Consider the following 14221-nt stretch of genomic DNA (forward strand, 5'->3'; position numbering starts at 1 on the left):
ACACACACACACACACTCACACTCTCTCTCTCTCTCTCTCTCTCTCTCTCTCTCTCTCTCTCTCTCTCTCTCTCTCTCTCTCTCTCTCTCCATCTTGGAAAATGAGAGCCAATCAAAGCAGTTCTGGCTTTCAGAACCATCTTCCCCTTTTAGGAGGTTTGACTAGGAAGAGTGGCTCATCTTATTTGTACAACAAAAGCGCCAACAATTCTTAATATTTCTGAGACACTATCAGCATCCTGACAGTCCCACACATCTTTGAAGTGCCTGGTTCTGGGGAAGTGGTATTGTTGACAGAAGCATAAATTGGTCCAGGAACATCAGGGAGCCTGCCTGGTGTCACCCCAGTTCAATTCCTTGGATACAGAACTGGTAATAGGAAAGAGGCAGAGGAGAGTCCTTCCTTTAGGTTCAAAAGATCAGCTTCACCAGTCATGGGGAAGGAAGGGTGACTGGACACGAAAATTGGGATTTCAGGGGGTGTCAGCCTCAAAGCTGGCTAACCAGGAGAAGGGGCGGCTGAATGGATGGCAAGCATTCTACTGTACTAAGGGTGGGGGACACCTAAAAAGGGCTGGACAATTCCTACACTCTAGCACTCACAGTGCTACACTGGAGGAGGCCGGCATCCCGAGTGAGGGAGACAACTGTCCGGCTGGTTTTTCTGGGGGAGACCACATTAAAAAGACCGAGTTTAGCTTTGAAGATCTCTTTTTAGGAAACACATCAACAAGCTTGCTGGTGCATGACCAACATGGTCTCTGGAGGAAGCTAGATAGCATGGGCTCACCACATCTGAGAAGTGGAGGGGACCTCAGTCATCATCTAGTCCAAAGCTCACCTAAAAGCTATAGAGCCTCACTGTGACTTGCCCACCAAGGGGCTGGGAGGCTGGACAGGTCCCTTCTTTCTACTCTCCACCCTACCCTCACTCAGCTGCCAGATCCCAAGTGTGGCAAAATCACCCACTCACTGCCTTGCTCAAAAGTCCCAGTGACTCCTGCTGCTTCTATGATAAGTTATGAACCTGTTAGGCACAGAAAGCCCTTCACAGCCTGGAGCTGCCAGCCCCATCTCCAGACTGAGTCCCCATGACTGCCTCCTAAACCAGCCTACCTGTTGTTCTCCAAAAGCCATCCATCTCTCCCTGCAGTTCTTTGCCCAGGCTGTCCCCTAGGCCTGACATGTTCTCCCTTTTTCCTTAGAGCTCTTAGAATCCCTAGCTTGCCTGGAGTGTCAGCTCAAGCATCTCCTCCTTTGACAGGCCTTCTCTGATTCCTCTAGGTATTAGACCGGTGCCCAGTCTCAGTAATGACTTATTTTTCTGGGCACCTGCTCCTGTCATTATTAGATTAGAAATTCCTTGAAGAGTTTTTGCTTTTGTAGACATAGTATTTTGCACATAGAAGAACCTACTAAGTGCTTATTACATGAATGGACTGGGGAGCTGTGGTTCTGCCTCTTGAAGAAGAGAGATTTGGGGGTCCCAGGGGGGCTATCTTTGAGAAGAAAGGCTAACAGGCCCCTGAGGGCAGAACTGGGAGCAAAGGGTTGTAGAGAGATGGATTTAGGCTGGATTATGGAAAAACTTCTTTAACAATGAGAATTATCCAAAGTGGAATGCTGCCTTGAGAGATGATAGGAAATGTTCCAGTGGAGGCCAGAAGACTGCTTGTTGGAGCTGTGGTAGAAATGGCCAATTATTCAGGTACTGACTGGTCATATCCTGGCAGCTGTCCCTGGAGGAAGGGCCTCCTAGGAGGAGCTAGCAGCTCAGAATGGAATCCCAGCTTAGAAGCTTTCTGAGTGTCTTTTAGGGCAAGTATCATCTCTTCTCTGGGTCTAGATACCTCTTCTGTAAAAGGGGGGCAGGGCAGATGCCAGTTAAGGTCAGTTCTATGACACTGCATCCCCATTACAGGCTAACCACAGAAGCCCAAGTGGACCAACCCCATGCTTCTGCTGTGAAAGCCCTGGGTTAGCTCCCAGGGAGTCTGCAGGAGAGATGTGAAAGACATTGGAGGCCCGGGCAGCAAATGGAATTTCTGGGAAAGAGGACTATCATTTTCCAGAAATATCTGAGAATTAATTTCTTTTTCCCTTTCCTCCCTCCCTTTGTTCCTTCCTTTCTTTTTTCTTTCTTTCTGAATTTCTAAAGCATTTTCTCTACTACTTAGAAACGTTTTCTTACAAAACTTGCTGTAGTTTAACATTGGAGGTTGGCCTTGGTGGCAGGTGGCTTTCTCCTCTTATAGGTAAGCAGGCTCTTGGTTAGCTCTGTTGGGGTTGATCTAAACTTAGTAAAATGCTCCCTTCAAGCTGAAGCAGCCTGGTGCTTCCAGATCTGGGTTCTTCCACCAGTAGGGCCCTGTGGAATTTTCATTCTAGTGAGGGGATGGTGGCTGGGGTTTGGGGAGGGGGTGCCAAGGTCCTTCAGTTGCCAAATTTTATTGACGTCACAACACCTCTTGCATCTGCACCCTTCACCTTCCTCACATGGCCACTGCCCTAGTCCAGCTTCTCACTCATGACCTGGATGACTGCAAGATTTTCCTGATTGGTTTCCCTGTTTCAAGTCTCTCCCCTCTCCAATCCAGCTTCCACACAGCAGCCAGAGTGACTGAGTTCTTCCCAGCTCAATAAACTCCCAAGATCTCTAAAACAAGTGCCAATTCCTTTGGCAAGGAGAGCCCTTCATCACCTGGCTCCAACCTTCCCTTTCAGGCTCATTATACATTACTCTTGCTTCACTCATTCTTTGGTCCAGGCATATTGGCCTTCTCACCATTTCTTACATACCACACTCAATCTCTAGCTTCTGTGTCTTTGCACGGGCTGTCTCCTGTGCCTAGCATGCACTCCCCCCTCCTGACATCTCCACTTCTTACACTATCTAGTTTCCTTTAAAGCTGAGTTCAAGCACCATTTCCTACACAAGGCCTTTCCTAATCACCCTCTCCCTCTCAAAGCACATTGTCTTGGTTTTTTATCTATTTAACACATAGCGAGGGAACACAGCATCATGGGCAGAGAGCTGGCCGCAGAGTTGGGAAGACTTGAGTCCAAATGGTGCTCTTGGCACATCCTGGTTGGGTGGTCCCAGGCAAATCCCTCAGCATACTTCTTTCTGACTAGAAGCTGGAGAGAAACTGCCAATTTACTGGGAGTTCCCTATTTAACAGTGAAACCACAGGTCAGGCCTAAGAGAAGTTTTTGTTTTTGTTTTTTTTAAAAGGAATTTATAAGCTTAAGAAAAAAATGTTTGTTGACCAACTGATTGTTAGCCCTGAAGAATACCTGGGGGTATGGAGGGAGGAAGGGAGAAGGAAAAGAAGAGGGAGAGGGAAAGGGGAGAGAGAGAGAGAGACAGACAGATAGACAGACACAGATAGACAGAGTGTGTGTGTACCTGTGTGCGCATGCACACTTGTCTCCCTCTGCTTCTCTTCCTGGCTGTCCCATATCTGTCTCACAATGGCCAGGAGTCACAGGAGGAGTGAGGGATTCTTTGGGCAGATCTTGATGCCTTCACCATTTCAAACCAAACCAAACCCCACCCACCAGAACAACGTCCCACGTCTCTACCACTTGCAGTAGCTGAGATTATAGAGCAAACACGGAGGCTGGCAGCACACAAAGTGTCCTTCCTCTCCCTGGGCCATGTGAGGACACTGCCTAAACCCTTAGAAACTTTACTTGTGCTAAATTAAAAATAAAAAAAGACTTCTGGGAACTCTTTTCCAGTCAATCGAGATTAAAGCTGTCACCAAGCCCCACAAAGTTGTGTACCTTCTCTTTGAGCCAAAGGGCCTGGGGTATCCTCCCAGTCTCTTAATGGAACAGCTCAGATGAAGTCATGCCAAATATGAAGTAAATATGAAGGATTTTTTTTTTAAAGTGGAAACCATGATGATGCTATGCTGTGACCTTATTTTCATAATGCTGGGAGGTGGGGGGTGGGAGGGTGGTCCCTTTGCCCGGGAAGGTCTGGAAAAGTTGTTTAAATTATTTTTCTCAGGGGAAACACTGCCCAGAATCAGCCTAAGAGACTTCAGGTCATGAGACTCAATGGAGTAAAAACCTGGCCTCAGGCCCAAATGCTTTTAGTCAGTTTTGCTTACACCATCCAATAACAACCACGAGCCTTGCCTAAATGGAAGTCCAAACAAAACCCAGTAAATCAGAAGATGCCAGCACCAGAGATCTTAGCAGACCATTTCTGAACTCCTTTATAACCACCTGATCTTTTTTTTTTGGAGAATTGCGGGAGATGAGTGTCACCACAAAAGGAATCGTGATCAAGTCAAGGGAATTCATTACTAAACAAGTTTTCTGTTTCAAGTTTTGTAACCAGCTGCCAAACTGTCGTCAGAAACAGCTGGCTCTCCAGAAGGAACTTTCTTACTTCAACTGCGAGATGAGCCCATGACTTTTTGATTAAGCTAATATGTTACATTAGACAACAAACATCTAAGCACCCACTAAGTGGAAGAGAGGCAGAACGGTGTATGGACTAGCAAGGCCTTGAAGACAGAAGACTTAGGTTTAGCTCCTACCCAGGACAGATGCTGACCGTGTGAGCACAAAGTGGGGCAAAGACAAAGCACTGGAATGTCTGTTGACCGACTGGTTGATGGGTCACGGGCCACTCATTTGATCCACTTGACTCAATTCTGAGCTGCACTTGGTGAGGGGGCTTCCATGGGTTTGGACCAAGCCGAAAACCAGGCAAAGCCCCCTCCCCTCCCCCCGCCAGCAACATTCTCCTTGATGTCCCAGGGAAGCCAGGCACAATCTTCACTCCAAGGCGGCTTCAAACTCACCTTGCCAGCAGAATCCCTTGGTACTCCTCCAGCTGCCTCATGAAGCTGGGATTGGGCTTGGTGACCGTGCGCCTTTCCTTCACATAGTCATAGGCACGGTCCAAGTTCCAGCCATACTCCTTCATAGCATAAGCAATCACAGTGGAGGCAGACCGGCTCACTCCCATCTTGCAGTGCACGAGGCATTTAGAGCCATGCTTCCTGGTGTAAAGTTGGGGGAGAAAGCGTTATTAGAAAGATGAATGTACTTTAAGAGCTGAACCCCAAAGCTGTGCTATCCTCTTCCCCTCAATACTTCTATGCACATACACATCTCTGATCACATCAGGGGGCAGGGCCAGGAGTCTGGGGGAGATCAGGGAAACTTGACCCCTACTCCCAGGGAATTTCCGTTTGGAAGCTAACTTCATTTGAGGGCGGTGTAGGCCAAGAGCCCCAGGAGCCCGAGAGATATTTTTTACCTCTGTCCATCACTCTCCTGAGAACTACAGTGACTCATCAGATCTAGAAATGTCCTGAACAGTCTCTTGGTAAGTTCCAGCAGGTGTTTTGTCCCCGGGAGGAAAACATGAGCCACATGAGGCTAATACCTCACCCTCCCTCATCCAAACACAACACTGTAAACCTCCCAGCTAGTGACGGGGAGAGGAAGAAAAAAAATCAGAAAAAAACCCTGATGACCCCAGGACAGGGCAGTTGTGCAAGTCTAACTTAGGGGTACACAAGGCTGCATCTGCTCCATTCAATTACATTATCTGTTCAGGAAGGAGTGGCATCTGAAGGGCTTAAAAAATAAACCATGACCCACACTGGGCCTGAACTGAGCCAAAGAGCTACTCAACCAACTCAGAATATTCTGTGTGTGTGTGTGTGTGAGTGGGGGGGGGGGGGGAGAGAGAGAGAGAATGTGTGTGTAAAACCTTGGCACGAGGAGCTACTCCTTCAATAACTATGGACATCTGCAGCTTACAAACTTCTTAGGGAGACTATAGGCACAGTCACAAAATATTAAAATAATGCTAGAAGGCAGTTATTTAATATATGCTAAAATAAGAGAGTGATCTAGGTAAGCAAATGCTCTAGGAATTCAGAGAATGCTGGCCAAACGATTTGGAGCCTCTTAGGAAAGAGGCAGCATGAAGCTCTCATCTGAGCAGTAGCTCCATGGCTTGAAAAGCCCATGGCTGGCACCTTGCTGATGCAGATCAATTCTGACTCTACCTTGGGTCAGTCTCAGCTATCCAATGAGACTGTAAGTACTCTGAAGGGAAGAACTTCATCTTCCTTATGCCTCCTACAGCATCCAGGGCTGGATATGGGAGTTGCTTAAATGGATTCATCTAGTGGCACCATGGGGTTTTCCCCAAATCATGGAATGACATTTACTTCATTTCTAGCACCAAGAATAGGCTAATGCCAAGTGACTCAGATGACAGTTTAGGCATATGCTCTGTATTTGTCCCCAATCAAGCCCAGACTTCTTCAATGGGTCAAGTTCCTAGTCCATGCCTGCTGTCCTAAGAGAAGCTACAAATTTTTATACAAATCATGAACAAAAAGTAATTCTAAAAGCTCCCATGGAGGGAACATACCTTTAACATCACTTGAACTGGACTGCCCAATGAAATGCCCAATGGGATTCTCCCAATAACATGTGGGAACAGATAGCCTTTTCAAGTTGGAAGAAACTTAATTAATTTGAAGTTGTTTTTTTTCTTTGCTTAGCATCCCCCCTTCTCCAGTTCAGCTTTTTAGGAGCCCATGAGAACCTCTTTTATTCCTTAAATCATAAAAGGGAGCTTCAAGCATGGAGAATGTGCTTGTGGATGAGTAAACCTCAGTAGCAGAGGAAAAGAATGGATACCAAATCACTTGGAGCACAGCCTGACTTGAGTCTCCACAATGTGATCTTAACAATGACTAGGGGGAAGTTCTGAGAAGGTCATTTAACTGCCCTGGCCCTCCAATTCTTCACTTATAAAATAAGAATGTTGGACCCCCTCCCTGTGGTCCCTTTTGGCTTCAGAACCTTATGATTCTCTAATTCTAAGCCTACGAAAGATTTGGAAAAAAGGAGTGAATTCTGTGAACTTTGGAAGTGACTTGTGTATTGGTTGGATCCATTCTTGCTTTGGGTTTGGGGACAAGCTCTAATTTGAGAGGCCTTCTTTTCCTCTTGCTTTCCTCTGTGGCAGGGGGAGAGGCAATAACTAGCTAACTGTCATTAGTGACCATGTGTAAGGGGAACATCCAAAAGTCTTCACTCTGTCCTAGCCCTTGATCAAGAAGCACCTTGATTGGTCGAGAGTAAGCTCTGAATTATAAATCCAACACATTTAGTTATGATACATCTCTGAACCTGGAGGATGCCCATGAAGTTTAGGGGCTATGATCCTTGAGACAGGCTCTAGGAATGGAGAATTATAAATAACAAAAAGACCAGTCTTTAGGTCCAGAAGGAAGGTATTCTGGGTTACATTTCCAAATACTCTGATCCCCAAGGAAGTTGAGTGGTACCCCAGTCTGGGTCAGTTTCTTAAAGAAGTTTAACCTAGAGTCAGAAGGATTCAGGGTAATTAATAAAAATAGATTTCCTGAACATAGTGGTAATAAGAAGTCATCTCTGTTGGAGAGCTTTAAAAGTAGAAGATTCCTATCTCCCAGGGATGATTTGAATGTGATTCTTCATGATACACTCGGATGTCATAGGTCAGGTTGGTATGGACAAGACTGCCTCCTTCCAACATAATTTTTATGATAAAAAGATATGGACAGAAAGAAAATCTACAGTGTAAAAGATATACTTTATATGTAAAAGGGAAGCCACTTCAATTAAGGAACAAATTTTTAAAAAAAGTACTCAGGGGGCAAAAATCATACCATTTAGAGCACTGATCAGTAAAGCTGTATTTAAAAATGTAAAAGCCATCTGTAGCTGATGGCTGTACTTTCCTATTGGCGATGGGCCATATTTCACCCACAGGCTACAGTTTGCTGACCCATGATTTAAAATATCATCTTACTAAAACAAAAGGCTAGGGAAAATCTCCAAGAATATTTAATCTAAGTCTTATTCCCAGAGAGTACTGTATATGCCATCTCATAAATGGGATAGAAAGAATTCTGAGGAGAGAGGCAATATAACCTCTCTTACCCTGTTAAAGAAGCACAGTCTGAAAGTTCTTCCTTCAAGTTAATCTAAATTCCTCCTGCTGTATCTCAGAGCAGCTTCCTCTGTTTTTGTATACAGTAGAACTAGCTCACATCTGTTTCCTATAAGCCTTCATATTCGGAAGATAAGTTACTCGTTATGTGAAATAATCTCAGCTCCTTTAACCAGATTTCTTACCCTTTTCTCTGGATCATCTCAAGGGTATTCACATGTCCCAAACCCTACCTCTAGGTGGTGGAGGCAAAAGAAAGTAACCGAAAAGAAAATGCATTTCTGGTGGGTCATGCTTACTTGGCTTTAGAGATGAATTTGTAAGTGTCATTCCAGTAAGCCAGTAGATCTGTGGCTTCCTCATCATACACCCGGATGTTATGATACTCAAAGACTCCTGGGAAGAAGTTATCTATTTCTCGAGTAACATTCAAGATATATCGTACCCTATGAAGAAAACAATGAGATATCAGATTGGTGGCTATTATGACAGGCTACAGAAATCCAAAACTAAATACAGAAATAAACATCCCCTACTTTCCATTTTCCTTAGTTAAAACTGATCTTCTTCTCAAGTGTTGAATTAAATATTAAAATTAACAAGGAGCTACCCAGAGGAGAAGGAATCCCATAAAAGGATTCCCTTATTTAATTCAAACAAGGGTTGTATGAAAAGGGACTGTTTAAGCATATTTGATGTAGGAATTTAGCCTAAAAGGTGAATTTGTGTCATGAGAGCCTTCTTGCCAAATTTGGCACCCAATCCAGTTTCATTTTATGGAGGGTTAGGCAACCTTACCTTGGCAGGCCCTAGAGAATAAGTTTCATATTTTATTGCAAACTAAGAAAAAGTAACCTTAGTAGTTTATCATTTTATTTGCTTTATGGCTGTTCTCATTAAAATTACCACTTGCCTCTTTAAGTCCAATATATAATAACCAGACCAGCAGATAATTCCCAAGAGAAAATGAAGCTGTGATGACTAAACCCACTTTTTTCTACCCTGTACCCTTCAAGAGTTCTAGAACCTAGATTTCCTGCTTCCCACTCCTCTGTTCTAAAGCATATCTAAGTGAAATATACTTAGCTGTATTTCTGACATGTTGAAGCAACAATTCTTAGGTAGGCTCCAAGTGTTCTCCTAAGCTGAGGGTCTTGCAGAAAGTGGTTCCTCTTATCATTTTTTTTTTAAAAAAAGAGAATTCTTTGGACAGAATGTTGAGAATAGAAACCCACACTGGGATGCTACCTCATACTCAGGACAGAGTGGATCCAGGACCACATCAGCAATACCCTGGGCTTAATTTGTCCAAAGGCTTACATGGTAAGGCAAGGAAAATGAAAAGCAGCCATATCTAAAGTCACCCCTTTGAATTCTCTCCCTTTTTAGACTGTAAGCTTCCTAGGGGCAGAGATTCCATCTTATTGAAATGCCTGATCTCCCCAATGGTTAGCACAGTGCATGGGACACAACAGCCTGAATAACACTGGAGTTCTATAGATTTGTTGACATCAAAAAATTAAAAAATCCAACTACCTCACACAAAATCTGCCTTTTGGGCCATTCTATTTTCACCTAGGAAAAGGTCGTAGACCCAGTTGTAGAAACAAAGGTCCTTCATTCCAGCCTCCATGTTCCTGCCATTGAATCTCACATTTGGAAGAGACCACAGAGGTTAAGTATGTGTCCCCTTTAGAGCCCTGCCCTTCCCCTCCTCACAATAACTGGTCAGTGTTTCTGAGTCTCCCAGCCACTAGAGCCCCCCTGCCCCACTCCTAAATACTTGTGTTCATTTGGCATATGCCATGGACATGCTCTTGTGTGTACCATGGTATCTTCCCTATTAGAAGGGGAGCTCCTTGAACACAGAGAATATTTCACTTCTGCACTTAAAAAATGCTAATAAATCAGCCAATATTTATGAGGCAGTTAATGCCACTGTCAGATAGTTCTAATTATTATTAAAATTATTAGAGGAGGCAGCTAGGTGGCTCAGTGGATTGAGAGCCAAGCCTAAAGATGGGAGGTCCTGAGTTCCATCTGTTCTCAGACACTTCTTACCTGTGTGACCCTGAGCAAGTCATTTGACCCCACCCCTGCCTAGCCCTTACTGCCCTTTTTTTTTGGAACCAATAGTCAGTATTGATTCTAAGATGGAAGGTAAGGGTTTAAAAATTTAATTAATTAAAAATTAATTAAATTCTTAGGAATGTTTTCCTATCTCAAGCCAGTCTGTGCCTCTGCAGTGCTGCTCATCTTTGGGCTGAGCTGTGTGCTCTGTGGTAGGTTACAAGGCCAATTCTGCTCTTCTGATGGGAGGTTTTCCTGGCTTTCCTCCCACCTAGCTGACTGTTCCCTGGTCTTGACAGTCTTCCCCAGCCTATTTTCTTCCTATTTCCTCCTGTATGTATGTAGCTTGTATGTACATATTTGTATGCCTGCTGTCTTTCCCATTAGATTGTAAACTCCTTGAGGGCAGACTCTTGCCTTTCTACATTTTTGTTTGTTTGCCCAGCATTTAGCAAGTAACTGGCACAAAATAGGTGTTTAATAAATGTTTGCTAACTGACTCTTTTACATGATAATACTTCAATTTTTTAAAAACGAATCTTAGAATCAATATCGTGTATTGGTTCCAAGGCAGAGGTACTGCAAGGCTAGGCGACAGCGGTTAAGTGACTTGTCCAAGGTCATAGCTAGAAGTGTCTGAGGCCAGATTTGACTCTCAACAATATAATTCAATCCACTGAACCATGTAACTAACCCCCTAATCCTTTAAATTTTTGAAGATAATGATCATGTCTTCCTCTGAGCCAAAGATGGCACGCAGAGCCCTCTCTATGGACACTTGGCTGCTCCCCCACCTTCCCCCAAGTGCCTTACTAGAAAGGCAGAGGGACTTGGGCAGAGCTGCTCCCTCCTCCCTCTCCATTGAGCCTTACAACACTGTTTCATATCCCCCACCCCTCTGCCCAGAAGCCCAATGGGAGCACTTCCTCCCTCCCCTGTGTGGGGTACAGGGGGAGAGGGCGTGCCTGGCACTGGGGGGGAGGAAACATGGCACTCAGTCTGGGGGGATGGAGGTGGGGCCTGGCACTCTGTCTCTAAAAGGTTCACCATAATTGCTCTAGGAGCTAACATTCTGACCTCCCCAATTCTTGCAACAGATCTCTTTATAGTCGATCTTACCCAAACAGGATGCACTTCCGGGAGGACCATGGGATAAAACCAAACAAGCACAAGCTCAGAAGAGGAAGCCTGACTCGGCCCAGCACAAACTGAGTGGGAGTCAGTGACATAGTGTCATTAGACGGGGAAAATGGACAGGATACTTTTATGTATTAAAAACCATGATTTAAAAGGGCCAAGAAACAATTCTTAAGCTGTATGGAGTCACAGTTTGAAAAGGATTTTGGGGTCCTAACTCTGCTTTTCATACTTGTATGTCTTTGGGCAAATAAATCATTTACTTTCTCTGAGCCCTCAGTCTCTTCCCTTTTAAAATGACAGAGCAGGGCTTTTAGTTGTATGTATAGAAGCTGAAGCAAGACTAACCAGGCCTTGAATAATTATAGGAAAAGATAAAAGTTCAAATTATAAAGCCTAGAAAAAGGATGGCTAAATCAGGCACTTAATTATTCTCCAAGTCTGTGAAAGATCTGGATGGGGAGACTGGAGAGCAATTGTTTTTATGTTCATGGAGGCCTAGGGGAAAAAAGGAAATAGGCTTGTATGAAAGCAGGAAAGATATTGTTTGCACAGCTGGACATTAAGAAAACAAGGTGATAAGACCCTGTAATGGATAACTGAGGGAGGTTGTGTGGTCTCCATCCCAGGAAATAACTCAGAAAGGAAACAGCCAACCATCTATTTGATATGGTTTTAGTCTTTCCTAGAGAACTATCCTGAAGGCAGGGGACTGGACCCAGTGTCATCGTGAGTTCCTAGTTTAGCTTCTATGTAGTAAGGAACAGCATTGGGGTAGTAGAGAGCACTAGAATTTGAACTTGTGACTCTGAGTTACCCAGTCTATGGACTTTTCATGAACTCAAACAGTGCTTGAGTTCCATGATGCTCTGAAATGTACATCTTTGTTTTTAACCTCTAGAAGTAAAAGTTGAGGTTTGATGAAGCAATCCTAACCATCAGATAGCCCTCATGAGAAGAAAAACCCAACTTCTGTCCTGCTGGTACTTCTCCAATGTTTTTCTTTAGAGTTGAGTTGATGGTGGATTTGTGAGAAGACTTTATTTTAAAGATCTTAGGAATTTGGGGTGCAGCTAGGTGGTTTGTTGGATGGAGAGCCAGGCCTGTAGTTGGGAGGTTCTGGGTTCAAATCTGCCCTCAGATACTTCCTAGCTATGTGACCCTGGACAAGTCACCTAACCCCCATTGCCTAACCCTTACCACACTTCTGCCTTAGAACCAATACACAGTATTGATTCCAAAGAAGAAGGTAAGGGTTAAAAAAAAAAAAAAGGATCTTGGGGATTTTAGTGAATTTATAAGCTCATTACGGTGAGATGGCAAGAAAGGGAGAGTGTGATCTTGGGCTATGTTAATAGAAGGATGTTGGCATAACAGACAGGATGAGTAAAATTTACTTTAAAAACAATAAGTATATAGTCAAGAATGATCCTCTCCATTTCTATACTGCATATAAGTCTGCACCAAATTAAGAAAACTGGTGGTCCAGGGTAGGAGAAAATGTCATCACATTAGATAAAATGGTGACACATTTGTGTTGGTTTCTGCATAGGCAATGCTGTCTGCTTACCCTCGGTTCTGTAAGTCTTCTAAATTGGAGGCATTCCATTCTGAACCCTGCATAATCCAAATGACAAAATTAGGAGACGTTAGTACACCGCCCCCTATAAAAAAATTGTGCATCACCATGAAGAGTCCTGACAGTAAAAATGGTGGATGACATGGGCAAGGCTTAAGCAATCTCATACACCACATATAGGAAATGATCATGGTCCTTCCAGAAAACAGGAGAGGATAGTTAGAATGGGAAAAGGGAAAAGAAACAAATTAAATATTTCAAAATACAGACTAAAGCAAACGCAGGTGGAAGTGTCATAGCCTAGAAGAGAGATTGGGGAAGGTTGGGGAGGGGGGGAGGTTCACTAGGAAACATCAAACACTGTAGTCTCCATTTTGGGAAAAGGATAGTGGGAGATGGACAAACCAATCTTTCCTCTCAGGTCAAGGCTAACTGGAGTTGGACACACAAAGATGGCTGTTTGGTGCGTTTGGTCTTAGAACAGAATTATAACTAACTTAAAAGAAGAGCTCCAGGAAGTAAAATATAAAATAGCCAAGTGAGAGAGCAAGGGGGTGGGGCCTGGAAATAGGGGGCAGGGAGTGAGAACAACCTAACCTTCATGAAGTTCAGGAATCCAGTTCCTAAAAAGGATGCTGAGAAGGATGAAATTAATAAAAGGAAAAGTTAGCACCACTCATCTGCCTGACATGCTAATTGGAAATGGCTTGTGAATTCACCAGGAAACCAAAATGGTACAGAAAATAATTGGAGAATGGTGTTAAAAGCTGACGACTAAGTGAAGCGAAAGCTGAGCTACTTAAGGCACAGGGCTACCTTGGGGTCAGCTGCCCTGTGAGATGGCTACTGGCTGTTCCTAACTTAAATACCATGAATATTTTGCAAACCCCAGAGCCCAGCCAGACTTGTATGGCCCTAATTCTGCTAGGGGGAGGCAGCCTGCATCACTCTTAGGAGAGCTATGGTTTTTGGGTTTTGTTTTGTTTTTTATCTTCTTCACAACATACAGTGTAAAAAACCTTGGGGATATTTTCAATTTTAAAATGTAAAACTTCTGTCTTTTCTTTCTCTTTTTTCTTCCATCATGCTCTGGCCTAAATTCCTTAATGAGAAAAATCACATCTTTATTTTTACATCTTTATATTAAACATCTATCTCAAATAGAAATTGAGTATTTCTTTAAATTATGAATGTCGGCAGAACTTATGACTTTTGTCATCATCAGAAATAGCAGATATTTTCATGTAACACCACTGTCACTGCAGAGATCTCAAAATAGCATTTAAACTCACCACTTTTAGAGTTATTAGAACCACTGCTAGATCACTCTGAATCATTGCCTTCCTGTCTATAGACTAGATTTCAATGTAATTGGTTCCTTCACAACCCAGTATTTTAGGTTACACATGTAACCACCTGATTCTGAGAAGGGGTCCCTGGACTTCCCC

At 43.7% G+C, this 14221-nt stretch overlaps 1 protein-coding gene across 1 annotated transcript in view; it reads right to left on the reverse strand.

Annotated features, from left to right (window-relative positions):
- The window catches only part of SSH2 (slingshot protein phosphatase 2), a 100078-nt gene that overhangs the window by 8842 nt on the left and 77015 nt on the right, over window positions 1–14221 (reverse strand). Inside the window, exons 10-12 of the mRNA XM_044672891.1 lie at window positions 12765–12811; window positions 8287–8433; window positions 4824–5024 (exon numbers count right to left, since the gene is read on the reverse strand). Coding sequence (XP_044528826.1) covers window positions 4824–5024; window positions 8287–8433; window positions 12765–12811 — 395 coding nt within the window. The remainder of the gene's footprint in view (window positions 1–4823; window positions 5025–8286; window positions 8434–12764; window positions 12812–14221) is intronic.

This window comes from Gracilinanus agilis, chromosome 4, assembly GCF_016433145.1.
Source record: "Gracilinanus agilis isolate LMUSP501 chromosome 4, AgileGrace, whole genome shotgun sequence".
Lineage (NCBI taxonomy): Eukaryota > Metazoa > Chordata > Mammalia > Didelphimorphia > Didelphidae > Gracilinanus > Gracilinanus agilis.